Consider the following 16,874-nt stretch of genomic DNA (forward strand, 5'->3'; position numbering starts at 1 on the left):
TGTCAATGTATTTAGGCAATTATTAAATGTTCTGATATTTTGTAGTAGGTGAAGATATTGACTTCATATTCTAGGGTTATGAAGTTGTGGAATTGGTTGCGGTGGTACTGCGCCCGACTTACGATCGGAAGACCGTTGAAAAATAAAAAGAGGGGCATTAAAGAAATGCACTGTGAATTGTTTCAATATAAGTGTCACTTCATCATAAACTAGTCATGATTGTCAGCAGTTACCATTATTTTTTGTAGATTATATGATCACAAAATGAGCTATGTGACTAAAACAAAGGCAAATGATTTTTCTCATATTCTTTTGAAACAGATTCATTTATCTAAAGAAATGAACTTTAAACGTTCAAGGCAGTCTCGAATATACCTACACAGTAGGTTGAATGGACTGACGCCTAGTAGAAAACAACTACTCCCCTGGCTAATACCACGAAGGGCGTTGGATTATATCCGACAGGCGTCAGTGCAGGAATCTTCACAGACAATTTCCTGCATATGCAATTGGCAATACAACTGAAAGAGTCGACCTAAAATTTTGGAACGAGCACACTTGAAGCTCTCCAACATCATCCGTAGAGGAAATATAACAATTCTTATGGAAAAGAAAAATTGTGACTTTTAACCCCGGGCTGGGGATGGTTGTCACAATATCTGGGGGCAAGTAGTCACATAGGTAATTGAGGGGTATAAAAAAAAACATTCAAATGAATATTTTCATTGAAAGTGGAATACTATACGTAATTAATTATATCCAAGAAGAGAAAAATAGTGTCTCATTTGTAGGAAAAAAACATATTTACTCCAAATAAATGACTTCCTTCTGGTAACTAAAATACCAGAAATATCCATCAGGCCGCAATGCTTGTGATACCCATCCTAGCGAAATAATATTTAGTCAGTCTAAAATTCAGTGAATATTCGAAATCACAATTATGGTAAATTTTTTTCGAATATCCTTGAAGCCATAAGTATGTATATTTCAAATTTTTTTCTTCTATTTGTCGGTGAAGATTTGCCTATACCTTTGATAACCAATTTATAACACTGTGTTGCTTATCTCTTCGACAGTGAATTTTTTACAAAACCGTGTCAGAGTGCGATAATAATTACTCCTAACAACACTTCTTTTGCAGCACGCAGTATCACTGCGTGTAATACTAGTCGATCAGACTTTCTCATACGATGCCATGACATTTATATGATTTTTCCCATAACAAACAAAATTGTATGTAGCAGAAGCTCATAAGCCAACAAAAAATGCAGCACACATATATGGTGTTGGTTGTCACATGTGTGAACTGGCATCACTGTCGACGGCAACAATGGAGGCAAATGATGGCTGTGGGCAGAATTACACATTTCTTTTATTGCATTGTTTTTTTTTGGTAGTTAAGGATTCATAAAAACAGATAAGGTATGAGTGGAAAAATATTGAAGAGAGAATGTTAGTTCTTTTTATATAGGAGTACAGTTCGTTGTTCAGTAACTTTCTTAATATTTATTTAAATAAAAGGTTGTTTAAGTGGAGATTCAATTTATCTTATTTTCTCAAGTTCACATCAGAAGTGGGATTATACAACGGAAAATAACTTGTAAAATTTCATCAAATATGGGCAGTCGAAAGAGGAAGCGTTCTAGGTCTCGTTCCCCAAGGATACCGAAAGGAAGACGAACGAGAGGAGATAGGAAAAGAAGCACAAGTCGGGAAGGTGGCAGCTCCCATGAGCACATGAGTGATGGTGACCGTGTTCAGACTCCCGAGCTCTTTACTTCGGAGGGTTGCAGCAATACAGGTTTGATAGAAATAGTTAATAACTTGAGGAAAGAAAATCATGGTAGATTGGGAATGTCAGTTAAAGATATAGATGTTCATGAGTTCAACCCTTTAAATGACGATGTGTTAGTTTGGATATCAAAAATAGATGAGTATGCAGATATATATCATTGGAATGATTTGCATATATGTCATCTTGCCATTAATAAATTGAAAGGGCCTGCAGAAACTTGGTATAGAAGTATAACTTGTATGCCAAAAAGTTGGGGGGAATGGAAAATCCTTTTATCAAATACTTTTCCGTCAAATCGAGATTTACACTGTCTAATGACAGAAATGCTCGCTTTGCATCCTAAACCAAATCAGAGTTTATTTGAATATTGTTTTGAAAAACTATCTCTCATAAAGAAAATGAATTTAAAACTGTGTGGTGCCGACGAAGTCAATTTAATTGTGGGTGGTTTGAACAATGCGTCCATAAAATTCGCTGTTACGGCCGCCAATATCGATGATCCATCGAAGTTGGCAACTTATTTGAAGTCGTTCGATCCGAACTTGTCAGGTTCATCTCCAGATAAATATGCACGAAAATGGAACGACAGTTCCCGTAAAGACGGTAAGAGATTAAAGAATGTCCATACAACTCGAGAAAATATTATTTGTTTTCGATGTAACGGGTTGGGCCACAAGCAAATGAATTGTCAAATAGATCGTTCACAGGGTGATGCTATAAAATACTGCAATTATTGTCGTCGTAGGGGCACACAGTGGATAGTTGTTTTAAAAAGTCGAAAACAACCGACATACAATTAGATAAAAAGAAAGAAACAGTCACAAGGGATGATAAGCGGGTATTTCTGGTAACTAAAAATCGGGATAAAAACAAATTCTTCAAAAGTATTCTCATTGGGGATCAGAAGGAAACATGTTTTGTAGATTTTGATAGCGAGTGTTCCCTTGTTACATACGCAATGGCAGACAAACTTCAGTTGAAGGTCGAAAGTTGTCCCAACGAAATTATATTAACGGCATTTGGAGGTTCTGAAATACTAGTAACAGAGTGGGCCGCATGTAATGTCAAAATAGATGATGTCGCATTATCAATAGAAATATTGCTAGTGGACACTTGTATACCGGGTGCGGAAATAGTGATTGGACAAAATTTTAGTGAGGATCCTGGAATTACTTATTCGCGGATTGGCTCTCGATTAACTTTCAGTTACGCTCTGACCGTGAATTCAATTGAAGTTCAGCCTCAGGTCGTCCACATTGATGTGGCAGAGACGTCAGCTCAAAATGAAATACGAGAACTTATAAAAGAATTTCCAAATTGTTTTACAAGCAATACAGGAAAATTAGGCACGATAGCTGGTATCGAAATGTCCATCAGACTGAAGACAGACACTCCTATTATTTATCGGCCATATAGGTTATCTGATTCTGAAAAATGTAAACTTCGAGAGTTGATCAACGAATTAATACAGAGTAATACTATCAGGCCTTCCCAGTCTCCGTTTGCAAGTCCTGTGATAATGGTGAAGAAAAAAAATGGCGATACTCGTTTGTGTGTCGATTACAGAGGGGTTAATAAACAAACAATCAAAGAAAATTACCCTTTGCCTATCATTGAGGATTTGATTGACAGGTTAGTCGGTCAGAAATTCTTTACTATACTGGACTTGAAATCAGGATACCACCAAATAAAACTTTCGAAAGAGTCTGTTCCAATCACTGCTTTCATCACCCCGGAGGGCAAATACGAATATCTCAAAGTTCCATTTGGCCTAATGAATGCTCCCTATTTTTTTCAACGCGCTGTAGATAATATTCTTGGTGAATTGAGATTCAATCAAGTTGTTGTGTATTTGGACGATATACTTATTCCCTCTAGAACAATACCCGAAGGATTAAATGTCCTGCGTCGAGTACTTGAGCGCTTAAATGATCATGGTGTTCAGTTGAACCTTGAAAAGTGTACCTTTTTAACTGATAAGGTAGAATATCTTGGATACAGAATACAGGATGGAGAAGTAAAACCCAGCGCTTGCAAAACTGCTGCGATACGAAGTTTTCCTCGCCCAGGTAATATACATCAGGTCAGGCAATTTTTAGGACTAGTTGGACACTTTCGTAAGTTTGTACCTAAATTCGCGCTCCAGGCGAAACCCCTCACTAAGCTACTTGGTAAAAATCATCCTTGGACTTGGGAAACCGAACAGGAGAATGCCTTTGCGTTCTTCAAAGAAATATTGACGTCCTCCCCAGTACTTACTCTTTTTGACAATGGAAAAGAAACCATACTGTATACAGATGCCAGTCGCTGGGGTGTTGCTGGAATGTTGGTACAGCTGAACGATGGAATGGAAAAAGCGATTGGATTCTTCAGCAAAGCAACCACACCCACCGAACAAAGATATCATTCGTATGAACTGGAAGCACTAGCCATCGTTCGTTCCATAAAAAAATTCAGACATTATTTAGCTGGTATTAAATTCAAAATCTTCACAGATTGCTCAGCTGTTCGTAACGCCATGTCAAAGAAGGATCTAAACCCGAGGATTGGCAGATGGGTTCTGGAATTGCAGGACTATGATTTCGAGATAGTGCACAAACCAGGTACAAGGATGACCCATGTGGACGCACTGAGTCGTAACCCAGTGGGGGAAAGAGAAAGTCAAGGCATATATGCTGCGATCTTGTCCGATGACAACTGGCTTATGCTTACTCAAGAATCCGATGCGGACATAAAAGCTATCAAGAATATTATCTTATCGGGTGATCGAAACAGCAACAAAGACATTTTTGAAAAATATGATGTTCGGAGGGGAAGAGTATACCGTCGTACTGATCGAGGAAACAGGGCGGTATTGCCGAAAGCTTGCATATGGCAGATTTTGAGGTTCAATCACGATGACGTAGGCCATTTTGCTTTCGACAAAACCTTGGAGAGAATATCAAATAAATATTGGTTCCCAAAAATGAGAAAAATTATAAAAAAATACGTAAAGGCTTGTATAAATTGTTTATATTACAAAACGGCGTCGGGGAAAAAGCCAGGATACTTACATCCAATTACAAAGATTGCTCGGCCTTTTCACACTATACACATTGATCATATTGGCCCATTTTGTAAGAGTAAACAGCGGAACACTCAGGTGTTGGTTTTGGTAGATGCTTTCACGAAATTCACATTCATCAAGGCGGTAAAGAATACCAAAGCAAAGCATGTTCTTGTTGCCCTGAATGAAATTATCCAAGTTTTTGGAGTGCCCAAAAGAATTATCACCGACAGAGGTAGCGCGTTCACATCGAGAAAATTCAGAGAGTTTTGTTTAGAGAAGAATATCGGTCACCACCTCAATGCAGTAGGGATGCCACGAGGTAATGGACAAGTGGAGAGATACAACAAAACTATATTAGACTGTCTAGCCACGATGGGTGCCAACAAAGAGGATAACGAATGGGATGAGAATGTCTCCAATATACAATTGGGGATCAATAATACTTGGAATAGAAGTATTAATACTAACCCAACAGAAATACTTCTTGGGTATAGAACAGGTCCACATAATATTGGCGAAATAGAAGATGAAAATGCTGTGGATGTTAGTAAGCTTCGTGAGCTCGCTGCCCAAAGGATTCACTATAACCAGACTCGTCAGAAAGAAGAGTTCGATTCGCATCGAGCACCACCTTCATTGTTCAGCATCGGAGAACTCGTGTTAGTGAAAATTTCTTCAATTGTAAACATGGGTTCAGGACGGAAACTGGTTCCTAAGTGGAAGGGCCCATTTCAAGTATCTCGGCAACTAGAAAACGATCGATACGAGGTTACGAACATACCCGGATGTAAAAGAACACGGTCATCCTACGTGGGTGTTTATGCTGCAGAACATATGAAAAGATGGACCCTTGGAGATGCTTGCTGCTGAAATAAGGTGTGTACATGTTGGGCCGTCGGGAACGTATCCCTGTGCCATATAGGGCCGTCGGGAACGTGTCCCTGTGCCATGTGGGGCCGTCGGGAACGTATCCTTGTGCCATATAGGGCCGTCGGGAACGTGTCCCTGTGCCATATGGGGCCGTCGGGAACGTGTCCCTGTGCCATGTGGGGCCGTCGGGAACGTGTCCCTGTGCCATGTGGGGCCGTCGGGAACGTGTCCCTGTGCCATGTGGGGCCGTCGGGAACGTGTCCCTGTGCCATGTTGGGCCGTCGGGAACGTGTCCCTGTGCCATGTTGGGCCGTCGGGAACGTGTCCCTGTGCCATGTTGGGCCGTCGGGAACGTATCCCTGTGCCATGTCTGGCCGTCGGGAACGTGTCCCTGTGCCATGAAAAAGGGAAAGGACTTTCAGACCCGAAGCTATAGTACTACCTTAAAGGAATGGAATCTCTCAAAATGGGGTTCTGGTTCCTTCGAACCAACGATGTAATTGAAACGTTTTTTTTTTGTTTCAGTCACAACAGACCAGCCATCATCTGGTCAGGAATGGCCGAGTGTGAACTGGCATCACTGTCGACGGCAACAATGGAGGCAAATGATGGCTGTGGGCAGAATTACACATTTCCTTTATTGCATTGTTTTTTTTGGTAGTTAAGGATTCATAAAAACAGATAAGGTATGAGTGGAAAAATATTGAAGAGAGAATGTTAGTTCTTTTTATATAGGAGTACAGTTCGTTGTTCAGTAACTTTCTTAATATTTATTTAAATAAAAGGTTGTTTAAGTGGAGATTCAATTTATCTTATTTTCTCAAGTTCACACATGTGACTACCAGCCTCCGTCAAGTTGAGACATTTCAAAATATAACGCCCTGAAATAACTCTGAATCGATATTCATTCATAAAAACGGATAGTGATATCATGAACCACATATGTCACATCAAAAATACATGAAATGATATGTACTACGGAAAATTCTAGTATATTTATGAGACCCAACACAAATGAACAAAAATTTACTTTTGCCGTCCGAAAAAAAACCAGTGTACGTATCTTCCTCACACATTATGAGAGTGAACTTAAGTGACGTTAGGATGGAGATATTGGTCTCGCGATCTTTCGATTTGGTTCAATGAATTCTTTCGTTCGTTCAATTCTCCAATATGGCCGCTGTGACTACCAACCCGTGAGACAACCATACCCGGTCTCCCCAACATGTCATATAAGGCATCACGTGCTAATGAAAATTACTAGTGTAAATGTCCTAATAGATAATAAAATGGAAAAGAGATACCTTAAGCAAGTGGAATGTGAACACGCTTTACAGATCATTAGGAATGAAATCAGTCGTGCTGTAAAAATAACAATTTGATGAAGAGAGTTAATGAATGCCTAGAAGTTGAAAGAAATGTTTTCGAACATAGTTTGAAATGATTTTTATAATTTGTGTGAGAAGACAATGCAATATTTTTGAATTCCCGCTCTTTTATGAAATGATTAAAATAATCATTTTTAATTCATTATTTATTCATCTAAAATACTGTCTTCGGTGAAAACCATGACGGCAAATTAATAGCTCTTATAAAATGTCTGTACCTAACTATTAAAAATGAAGGTTTTGTATGCCCGTAGTTTTATGCTGGACATGCGCATGTTTTATTTTTTCAAGTAAACCTGTTTGATGAAAATCAGTTAAAATCATCTCTGGTTTTCATATCATGAAATACAGGTTGCTCCATTTAAAAAATGTAACCTAACCTAACCGACGGTTAGACTGTACCCTGTATCACCTATAAAATGGATTATTTAATTGAACTAATGTTAGCTCAATCCTAAGTCAAAATAGAATGTTTTTAAATACACAAAATTACTTTTTCTCTTGCTCTTACTAGGAACTTTCGAGAAGTATGTTTGGGAAAACTACATAGATACGAGTTTAATGTTCAACTGACCTAGCAGGTTATGAATTTTATATTGAACTATCATTATATTGAGCATAAACAATTATCCAGCGTTATCACTCTTTGAAAAAAAGTTGTCTTTCCTTTCAAAATTATTCATTGCGAATGGAAATCATAAATGGATATTGCACGACTGTTTCATTTGCTATTATGAATGATACGGGACTTTTTTGTGTTTTTGAAAAACTTGTGGAATGTAAAGAATTCTCTCACATTGAAGATAGGGCAGATAATAGAACTTCTTCTTCTTGTCCGAGCATCTACGTTGGCCAAGTTCAACAAATCGGCCTCGGAAGGGCCGATGAACTCCTCAGGTTCGTTGCAGTCCTCCCAATCGTCCTCGTCAACAGGAATTTCTCCACTTCCAACTTTGGTAAAATAATGAACACCAGCAAATTCCAGGATGGTGGCTATGCAGTAAAAGAAGCTCATCAGTAGAAACCAATCCAAAGCTGTCGCGTACCTGAAATAATTGATATAGCTGAGGTCATTAATGGTGATGGAATTTATGAAGTGGAAAAATTGAGGAACTTATCGATAAGCCACAAAACATCATACCATTGCAGTTCATAAAAATGGCTTGAAAATCTAGATATGACGTTCAATTATAACTTAGATGATTAGCATGATTAGTCATTTGTCTATAAAATAGTTGAAACATTGAGTATATTCATTATATGTCGAGTTGTTAAAATAACGGTTTGGTGTTGGGATAAAACTCCAGTACTACTCATTACTACACCAAAGTGCATTACAAATCGAATGAATGTCATTACGTAGGTCATCGATGACATGGATAGACGTAACTCATTCTTGACATAAAGTCGTAATTTCATGGATGAATCAAGTGCATCATTTTGTAATGTTATCCATATTGGCATTGAAGAGGCAATATGTCAAGTATCTTCTTCCGAAACATAGATGTCCGCAATTGATGGTGTTAGTGTTCCATGTAAGTTGAATTTTACCTCTTTCATATACTATATTGTGTAGCAATCTTTTGATATCTGATTCATTTCAAAAGGGTTGTTTAGAGTGCAAACTGAATAGGAAAAAGTGTTTTTTTGTAAAATTACTCAAAGTCAAGAGTTTGGTATCAGATAGATTAGGAGTGTATAAATTGTCTTGTAGTTTATGTCCGATGTTTTGGATAGGTCAAAGTGAAAGAACTTTTAAAGCACGCATAAAAGAACATAGGAATATGAGATTGATAATTGAAAAATTCTACATTTCCAGAAGAAAGGTTAAAAACTTGACCTCCCGGAAAATATGGAAATCAGTGAATATGCAAATTCCCAATATCTAATTAAACGATAAAATTGAGTTGATTAGCTCTCAGTTACGCAGTATCTCCTCAAAAATTAATCATGCTTTGTCGCTCTAGAATAATTAATCCGTGATATTTTTTACCTGTATTTACCTGCTTTCACCAGTTGATAAAATAATTGTATCCGCTCTTTTCAGGTAATGAAAACACCAATGTCGTTAGTTTTGTGGTAGGTGGGTCGACTTCCGCTTCCGCCGTAGAGGGATGTGGACGTCTCGCGGCCGTTTTCATTGACGAGGTAGCGCAAAGTTCATTTTGTACACGATTTCTCGTCTCATTGTGTAATGTGCGCCGACACATAAATATGATTGCATCGCAATCATATTTATGTGTTGTTGCCCGACGTGATACGATCGATTTGCTCCTAAGGCATTCATGGTATCACTTCGAATGAGATATCCTGAATGACACAGGATGGATTACCAGAAGACTGGCAAATTGCTCTGTAGATAACAGAGTCATAATAAAATAAGCAAGCAAGCACGTAGGTAGGTCCAATGTGAGTGGGACTATCGCAACCCACAAGGGTTTATTGTAGTTCACACCTATTCAAACCCGGTTAAATAAGCCCAGCTTCTTAAAGAAGTCTTCCGACAGTCCAAGTCTGTCAATATGAAGATTCAGACGATAGTAACCTGTAAATAGGGTTTTTATTATATGACATAGGTCATCCTTGGTGCAATCTTACATTCGTTTGGTTAGATACTTCGAATAATCTATGAATATGCCTTGGAATGTACCAGCTCTGGTACTCAGAGTTTGGAAACTGCTTGTAGTGCTATTCCTTGTGAGAAATAGCGTCGGGAGTTTCCGAATACTATTTATGTTCATTTCAAAAAACAATTAGACTGGCGATATGGCCAAGATTTTCAAAACTATATTAGCTTAAAAAACTAGAAGATTATTTCAAAGTAAAATTCATAAAGATCATTTCCCCTTCTTTAATTTCTCTTTTTGGAACTTATTTTTAATATCTTAGCGATTCGGAAGTAAACACGAGAAACTATTAATACATATATGTTTACTCATGTACAAAATTCAAGGATTCAAGGATTAAGGTGTATCGACATAATTCGAAAAGAGTTTGTAAATTTGGCACGTGTATTGAAAAAAGATGAAAGTTATTGTGGAGAGTTCTTTGAAGATATTTTTTCTGAAAATTGAAGAAATACTTATTTAATTGTTTCCATCCATGAAAGTAATTAAATAACTTTCACAATGTGACCTTTATTCAGGAAGCCTTTTACTACGTAGTAGTTTCTTCAGTTGAAATGGTATATACTTTAAACTATTCCAGAATATATTCTGTATAAATAACACTCATTTACTAACGGATAATTATAGGTAAACAGGTAGGCTTTAAGCAAAAGTAGTTATAAAGTAGTTATAATATTGATAATGATTATTTCTCAGTAACCATGTATATTTCAGGAGCAATATCTAAGCAGTGGTTACTAATTTATTCAATTTATTCAGAAACTGGAACAAACAATCAGCCTTTTCCAAGTGCCTTTTGATCTTATTTCTCCTTGAATAGGTAATTTATTTGAAGGGAAAGCTAAAATATGGGCCGACGCGGTACTACACCCTCTTATCAGCTGGGTTACGTTCAAGGGATCATTTTTTAATCAATTTTGGAATGAGGACATTCAGGCCGGGGTTAGACTAGAATTAGAAACATCAAGATATGGGAGGAATTCAGGATCACATGTCATGTATTTTTTGAGTAATTTTTCGAAATGTAAATATTTAATACCTCCTATGTCTGAAAAAAAAGCAATTGCGTGCATAGCAAGACATTTTCCAGCCGAGGTAGCTTGTACTCTGATTAATACCGACAATTTGGAAGGAGTGTTACAGCGACTAAGTCAAGTAGATTATTACTTACAACTTGGTGTCCATAGTAGTTCAAATAGTACCGCTAACCCTTTTTTCAAGCGTGAGTATTTCAAGAAAAAAACTGAATTATTCCCACGGCGAAACAGCCATGATACTGAATCTAAAGACTAGGGTTAGCTGTTTATATAACTAAAGTTTTTTGGTCCGATGTGGACTTTGTTTGTTAAATGATGATTATCCTAATTGATTTTTCGGTAATTAACTAGTGGAACCACTACCTGCAAATTCATTTGTCCGCCTTTTAATCTATTGTTGACAAAATAATTTGCAACTTTTACACCAAAGGTTTCAATCTCATCGTTTAAACCGATTTTTGTGAAAATCTTAGTGTTTTTGGGTACTTTCATCAATATGGCTTTCTGGAGACCTATTGAAACAAACATTACGTGTGAGAAATCTGTGTCAATCGACAGGGATCCGAAATTTGAAAATAAGGACTTACATGTTCAAGTTCAAAATATTCAAAATATTCATGAATGCTTGAAGAAGGAAAACTGTCACACTTCACAGAATGCTATTGTGAATAGAATATGCGAGTTAACGAAACTATCTCGTTCGACAGTTCTTCGAGTCATTAAAAAGGGGATGTCATTGACCATGCAATGAAACGAAAACAAAATAATAAAAAATTCGCAAACGTTGATGGTGTTACAAAAGATGTGATTCGGCGAACAATTTATGGTGTATACCAAAAAATTGAAGTACCAACCTTGGAAATGATTTGGTATAAATTACTCGACTATCCCGATTACAATTACAAATCTTTGGAAACTCTACGAGGTGTCTTATCGTCTTGTGGTTTCAAATATAAAAAATTGATCAATCAGATGGTCATAATGGAATCGACACGCATTGTTCAACTCCGACAAGAATATTTGAGGCGAATGAAAAGCTACCGAGAATCCAGCAGACATATAATCTACCTCGACGAAACTTGGTTTGACACCCATGATTTTGTCAAATATGGCTGGGTAGACGAAACCAAGAATTGTGCTTTGACCACACCTTCAAAGAGAAGACCTCAAGGGAAAAACGTTTTTTAATTTTGCATGCCAGGAATGAAAGTGGTTTCGTACCTAACGCTTTGCTTCTGTCGGCAAAAATATAAAAGATTCGTCTGCTGATTACCACGAATATATGACTGCGGCTTTATTTGAAACCTAGTTCAGTGAACAGCTTCTCCCAAATATTCCTCCAAACTCGGTTATTGTTATGGATAACTCTTCGTATCATTCCAGGTTATTGACTACAGTAATAAACAATAACACAAAAAAAGCAGATATTGTTGATTTCATGCGAAATCATGACATGGAAATTCCCGAAAAGATTCCAACGAAAAAGTTATAACTGTCGATCATAAAACAACGTAATTTAAAAAAAGAGTATATTATTGATTCGATGTGTGAAACACGTGGTCATATTCTGTTACGTTTGCCTCGATACTATTGTGTATTCAATCCAACTGAAATGGTTTGGGCCACAATGAAAGCAAGCTTGCGGAAATGTAATCAGTCACCGACTTTGAATGCTGTAGTGCTTGACAATATAAGGCGAGTGATGAATGGAGTGGGTAATAGTGATGTGTGGAAGAACTGTGTGGCCCACGTTATAAAAGAAGATAACAAATATTATGTGCAAAGTTTCATAAATCCGATCTTTATTCAACCCGATGATGATTCCACGTCATCCGAATATAGCGAAGAAGGATTTTGATTTTTCTAGCAATTTTGTTGGCCTCTTTTATTTTGTAAATACATGTTTGACGAGAATTCGGTGTGATTATTTGTGTTTTCATTGTATTTTAGAGTTTTCAACTCGGAAATCAACTACCTTAAATTTCGAAGTTTTTCATAATTACCCATGGTGGAAAAAATCAGTTGAGATAACTTTTTCATAGGGTGATCAATTGCTATGATTTTGAGAATAAGTAAATGAAAAACTACCACTGAAAAATAAAATGCCGACGCCTATGTCGAGGCGGGAATTCCTTCTCTGTGCTCTTCCAATTGGTATTGGAAATACTATACCTTTGCTATTTGAATATCGACTATTGTGTTCGAATTAAATCGCCAAGTTTTTGTCGGTCTTCTTATAGTATGAAATACGTTGTTTTCTCGTCAATTGTTTTGCAGTTCTTGGGAAGTGAATGTATCCTTGGGACGAATGAGTTTCCAAATCAAAATTCTGATTAAGGTTTCTCGAGTCTGGTGCAGGTGAAATCATTTGTTACTCTGTTCTATAGAAAGATTATTATTTATGTAATTTGCAGTTTTCACTTTCACGGAATTTCAATATTTCTGCTGGGAATTAAAAATGTTGGAAAACGCCCGAGTTTTATTTATATTAGTGGCAAGTGCAGGAACCTATCCAGCTCGCTCGTCATGGTGTTGCTGTTTTGTTACATGGTTATAGGAAATTTTTATGAAAACAAATTCAATGAGGGTGATCGATTACTTCTTGTTGGTCGTTCAATAGGTAATTTTTGACCTTCATTTTCTGTATGTAATATGTCATAGTTTATGTCGAAATCATATTTGTTCTATAAAAATTGGCATGCATAGGTGGAGTTGCTTTTTAGACGTTTGTTCTATATGAATTTATGGGTACGATCCATATGTTAACTTGTAGATGCCTGATTCATTGTCCTTATTAATGTTTGGTTTGTTGTTTTTTATATATTTTCCAAAGTATTAGCAGTCTTATATGCCATATTACTGTTCTCTTCATTTAGTAGTTTTTTTATTTTTTTTTTATGATTTTCTGGTATTTTTTTTAATTTGGGGGTATTCTACTTGTTTCATGGCTGTGTGAATTGTTTTTTTGCTGAGGATCCGATGAATTATGTTCGGATTGGAGTTGTTTTTTACTACAATTGATTCGATTGAATTTAGTTTAGTATTCCTATGTCTTTTTGGACATAGGAATACTGATACGTCTATGGATCATGTTATAGTGAACTGCCAATTTATGTTGATGAAGGTGTTTAGAATTGTTGTTGATAATTGTTCATGGACAAATCCGAAAAATCTGTTGAACAATACCCAATTTTACCAATCATTATGTCTGGAAACAACATCACAATTTATTGTGAAACCCACAATCGATTATTAAAATTGTAAGTTCAACTTATCTAACAAAATTATTTTGTATTCACGATATATACTCAATTAAACAAGTAGTCCTGGAATAAACTCACCTCACTTTAGGTAGGTCAGTTCGAGAATCCAAACTTATGGTGGACAACGTCAGAACCGTTGTGATTCCGAGACCTACTCGATCGCTAGTAGCTTCCCTGTGAATCCAGAAAGACACCCACGATAAAACTACGATGAGGATACAAGGAACATAAACCTGAATAAGAAAGTATCCTGTATGGCGTTGAAGATTGAAGGAAACTTGAAGTACTGAAAAGTCTCCTGAAACGTCATATTAGTATTTGGTTTCTACTAAATGTTGAAGGCAATTCAAGTAATAAAAATATCGACAATTATTCGAAAATACCTTCTCTTCGCTTCAAAGTGAAGTTTCTGTAAGGAAAACTAATAACGTCGAACTGAGAGAGAGCCATTCCAGGTACAAAGTTTACACTGGCATCATTTTGCCATTTGTAGACCAAATCTTTGGAAGTGTAGGCATCTGGAATAAAATATTGAAAATGAATGATTTTTATAGTACTAAAGTAAAGAGTCAGTTTCAGCTTGATGCTGACTGTTGGAAGTGATTCACTTGAAAATTTTGAAATAATTAAAACACAGTTGAGGGATAAGCATATAGTTGTTGGTTCACAGATGGATCAAAAACACCTTCCGGCTCTGGTGCAGGTCTTTTCCGTCGCAGACCCAGGACAGAGATATCAACCTGCCTAGGAACTTATGCGACTGTATTTCAAGCGGAAATGTACACTATTGAATTGTTTGCGGAGAAATTGGAAGAATCCAACCTCATACACAAGTCAATAAAAATTTTCTCGGAAAGTCAAGTGTCGTTGGAAGCTCTTGGCTTCTACCGGGTTCCTGGCTATACTGGCATGGAAGGCAATGAGGCTGCTGACTCCCTTACAAAGGACGGTGGTGCAAGCAGTTCTTCGGACCAGAACCTGTCATTGGCATCGCTTTAGGCTTTGACAAACAAAGAAAACACCTGGATCGCAAGAAAATATATGGACTTCTGAAAGAATCTTCCAGGATTGGCTCACTCTAAGGCATTTATTCACCCTTCGGAGGTTGATACCAAACAGTTGTTGGTCTACAGGGATGAACTACGATGTCTACCAGGCCTTCTTACAAATCACTGTCATCTGAATCATCATATACAGAGACTCTCGGAGTATCGACAGACAGTGTGTATCGCCTCTGTTTGGAAAATGATGAAACAGCAGAGCACATACTTTGTGCCTGCCCCGTTGGGGGACGAATCAGGTTTTTAGAGTTCGTCAGAGCCGTACTCTCTTCATCTGACCGGAAAGACCACTCACCATACAAAATAATTGGCTTCGTTAAAAAGCTGGGTCTATGTGGTCGAGTGAGAATAAGTGTAAGCCACAATTAACCTTTGCAGATTGCGGAGGAGGGTCGAATAGACCCAATTACAAATGAAATTGAAAAAGGTTCCAAACCAAATGACTTCACGTTTGGATTGTTAGTATACACAATCGTCTTCGAGTGATGACTGGACAAATCCTCCGATGACTACTTATGTCATTCGAACGGAAATAGTACTTTATCATAATGAAAGCAAGTACAGCAAGCGCCAAACGTGATGGTAAGCCCGCCCCCATGCGTACAAACTCATTTTCAATGAAACCCCCACACAGTTCTTGTAAGATATACAAATGATCTATACAAAAGCGTATCATTACTTGTCCTCCAATGCTGTTGGCGTTGCCGTTGGGTTGTTTCTGTTGTTTCTGAAAAAATGTCATCGCCTCACAAAAAACCAGTCATTAAGAGTCAGGCACGTGAGATAATTTTTAAAGTGTTAAATGTGAGTGTGATACGTTATCAAATGTGAAAAACAGACATCTCTCGCTAAGAAGGGGAGCAATTATTTAATTTCTGCAAATAACGGAGAAGTAAAATTTTCCACCCCGAAAAAGAAGCGGCCTAGAAGAGCACCAGTAACTGAAATTTCCAAGTATGAGTATTCCAATTTTAGACGGATTATTTACCTACGACTTTCATAAGACGGGAGGGTGTCGTATTACAGTAAAAAAGTTTCAACACAACATTAATGACGTTTTGGGAATTGTGGCTTCCGAAACATCTCTTCGTAGAATTTTAAAGAAAACAAGTTTTGAATGGAGAAGGACTGAAAATAATAAAAAAAATTAATAGAGAAAATGGATATTAGATCATTGAGAATGAAATATTTACCAAAAATAAATTATTTTCGTAGCCAACAGCGACCAGTTGTGTTTATTGATGAAACATACCTTCATAGTGGACATACATCTTCCAAGAACTAGACAGATGAATCAACCAAAGGGTTATTCAAAGGGACCAAGACTCATCATTGTCCATGCAGGAAGTGAAATGGGCTTTATATCTAATTGTCGGCTTATATTTGCATCAGGCACAACATCAAGGGATTATCATTCAGGAATGAATTCTGAAAATTATGGTGAATGGTTACAAGAAAAGTTAATCCCAAGTATACCTGTGAATTCGGTAGTCGTGACCGATAATGCTCCATACCATGATATTCAAATTAATCCAACACCCAACACAAATTCTAGGAAGGCCGACATGGTGAAGTGGATGTACGAAAAGAGCATTATGTTCACCCCTAACATGCTCAAACCCGAATTATACGAGTTGATCAAGGTAAATAGAAAGCATCATATCAGATACGAATTTGATGACGTTCTGCTTGAACACGAACGACTTCCACCCTACCATCCGGATTTGAATCCCATTGAATTCATTTGGGCTACTGTCAAAAACAACGTGATCCAAAAGAATGTA

General features: G+C 37.2%; 1 protein-coding gene and 1 long non-coding RNA gene across 2 annotated transcripts in view; one reads left to right on the forward strand and one right to left on the reverse strand.

The window, feature by feature from the left end:
* Positions 1-16,874, reverse strand: part of LOC111515159 (gamma-aminobutyric acid receptor subunit alpha-2) — a 137,211-nt gene that overhangs the window by 9,852 nt on the left and 110,485 nt on the right. Inside the window, exons 6-8 of the mRNA XM_074185197.1 lie at positions 14,413-14,547; positions 14,108-14,327; positions 7,899-8,148 (exon numbers count right to left, since the gene is read on the reverse strand). Of these exons, the coding sequence (XP_074041298.1) occupies positions 7,899-8,148; positions 14,108-14,327; positions 14,413-14,547 (605 nt within the window). The remainder of the gene's footprint in view (positions 1-7,898; positions 8,149-14,107; positions 14,328-14,412; positions 14,548-16,874) is intronic.
* On the forward strand, positions 1,296-6,513 carry LOC141486715 (uncharacterized). Its single transcript, XR_012468002.1, has 3 exons — positions 1,296-1,801; positions 5,119-5,720; positions 6,240-6,513. It is a non-coding gene; the product is annotated as an uncharacterized lncRNA (long non-coding RNA).

This window comes from Leptinotarsa decemlineata, unplaced genomic scaffold, assembly GCF_025532065.1.
Source record: "Leptinotarsa decemlineata unplaced genomic scaffold, Ldec_3_MD MMD2_tig00026369_RagTag_RagTag, whole genome shotgun sequence".
Taxonomy (NCBI): domain Eukaryota; kingdom Metazoa; phylum Arthropoda; class Insecta; order Coleoptera; family Chrysomelidae; genus Leptinotarsa; species Leptinotarsa decemlineata.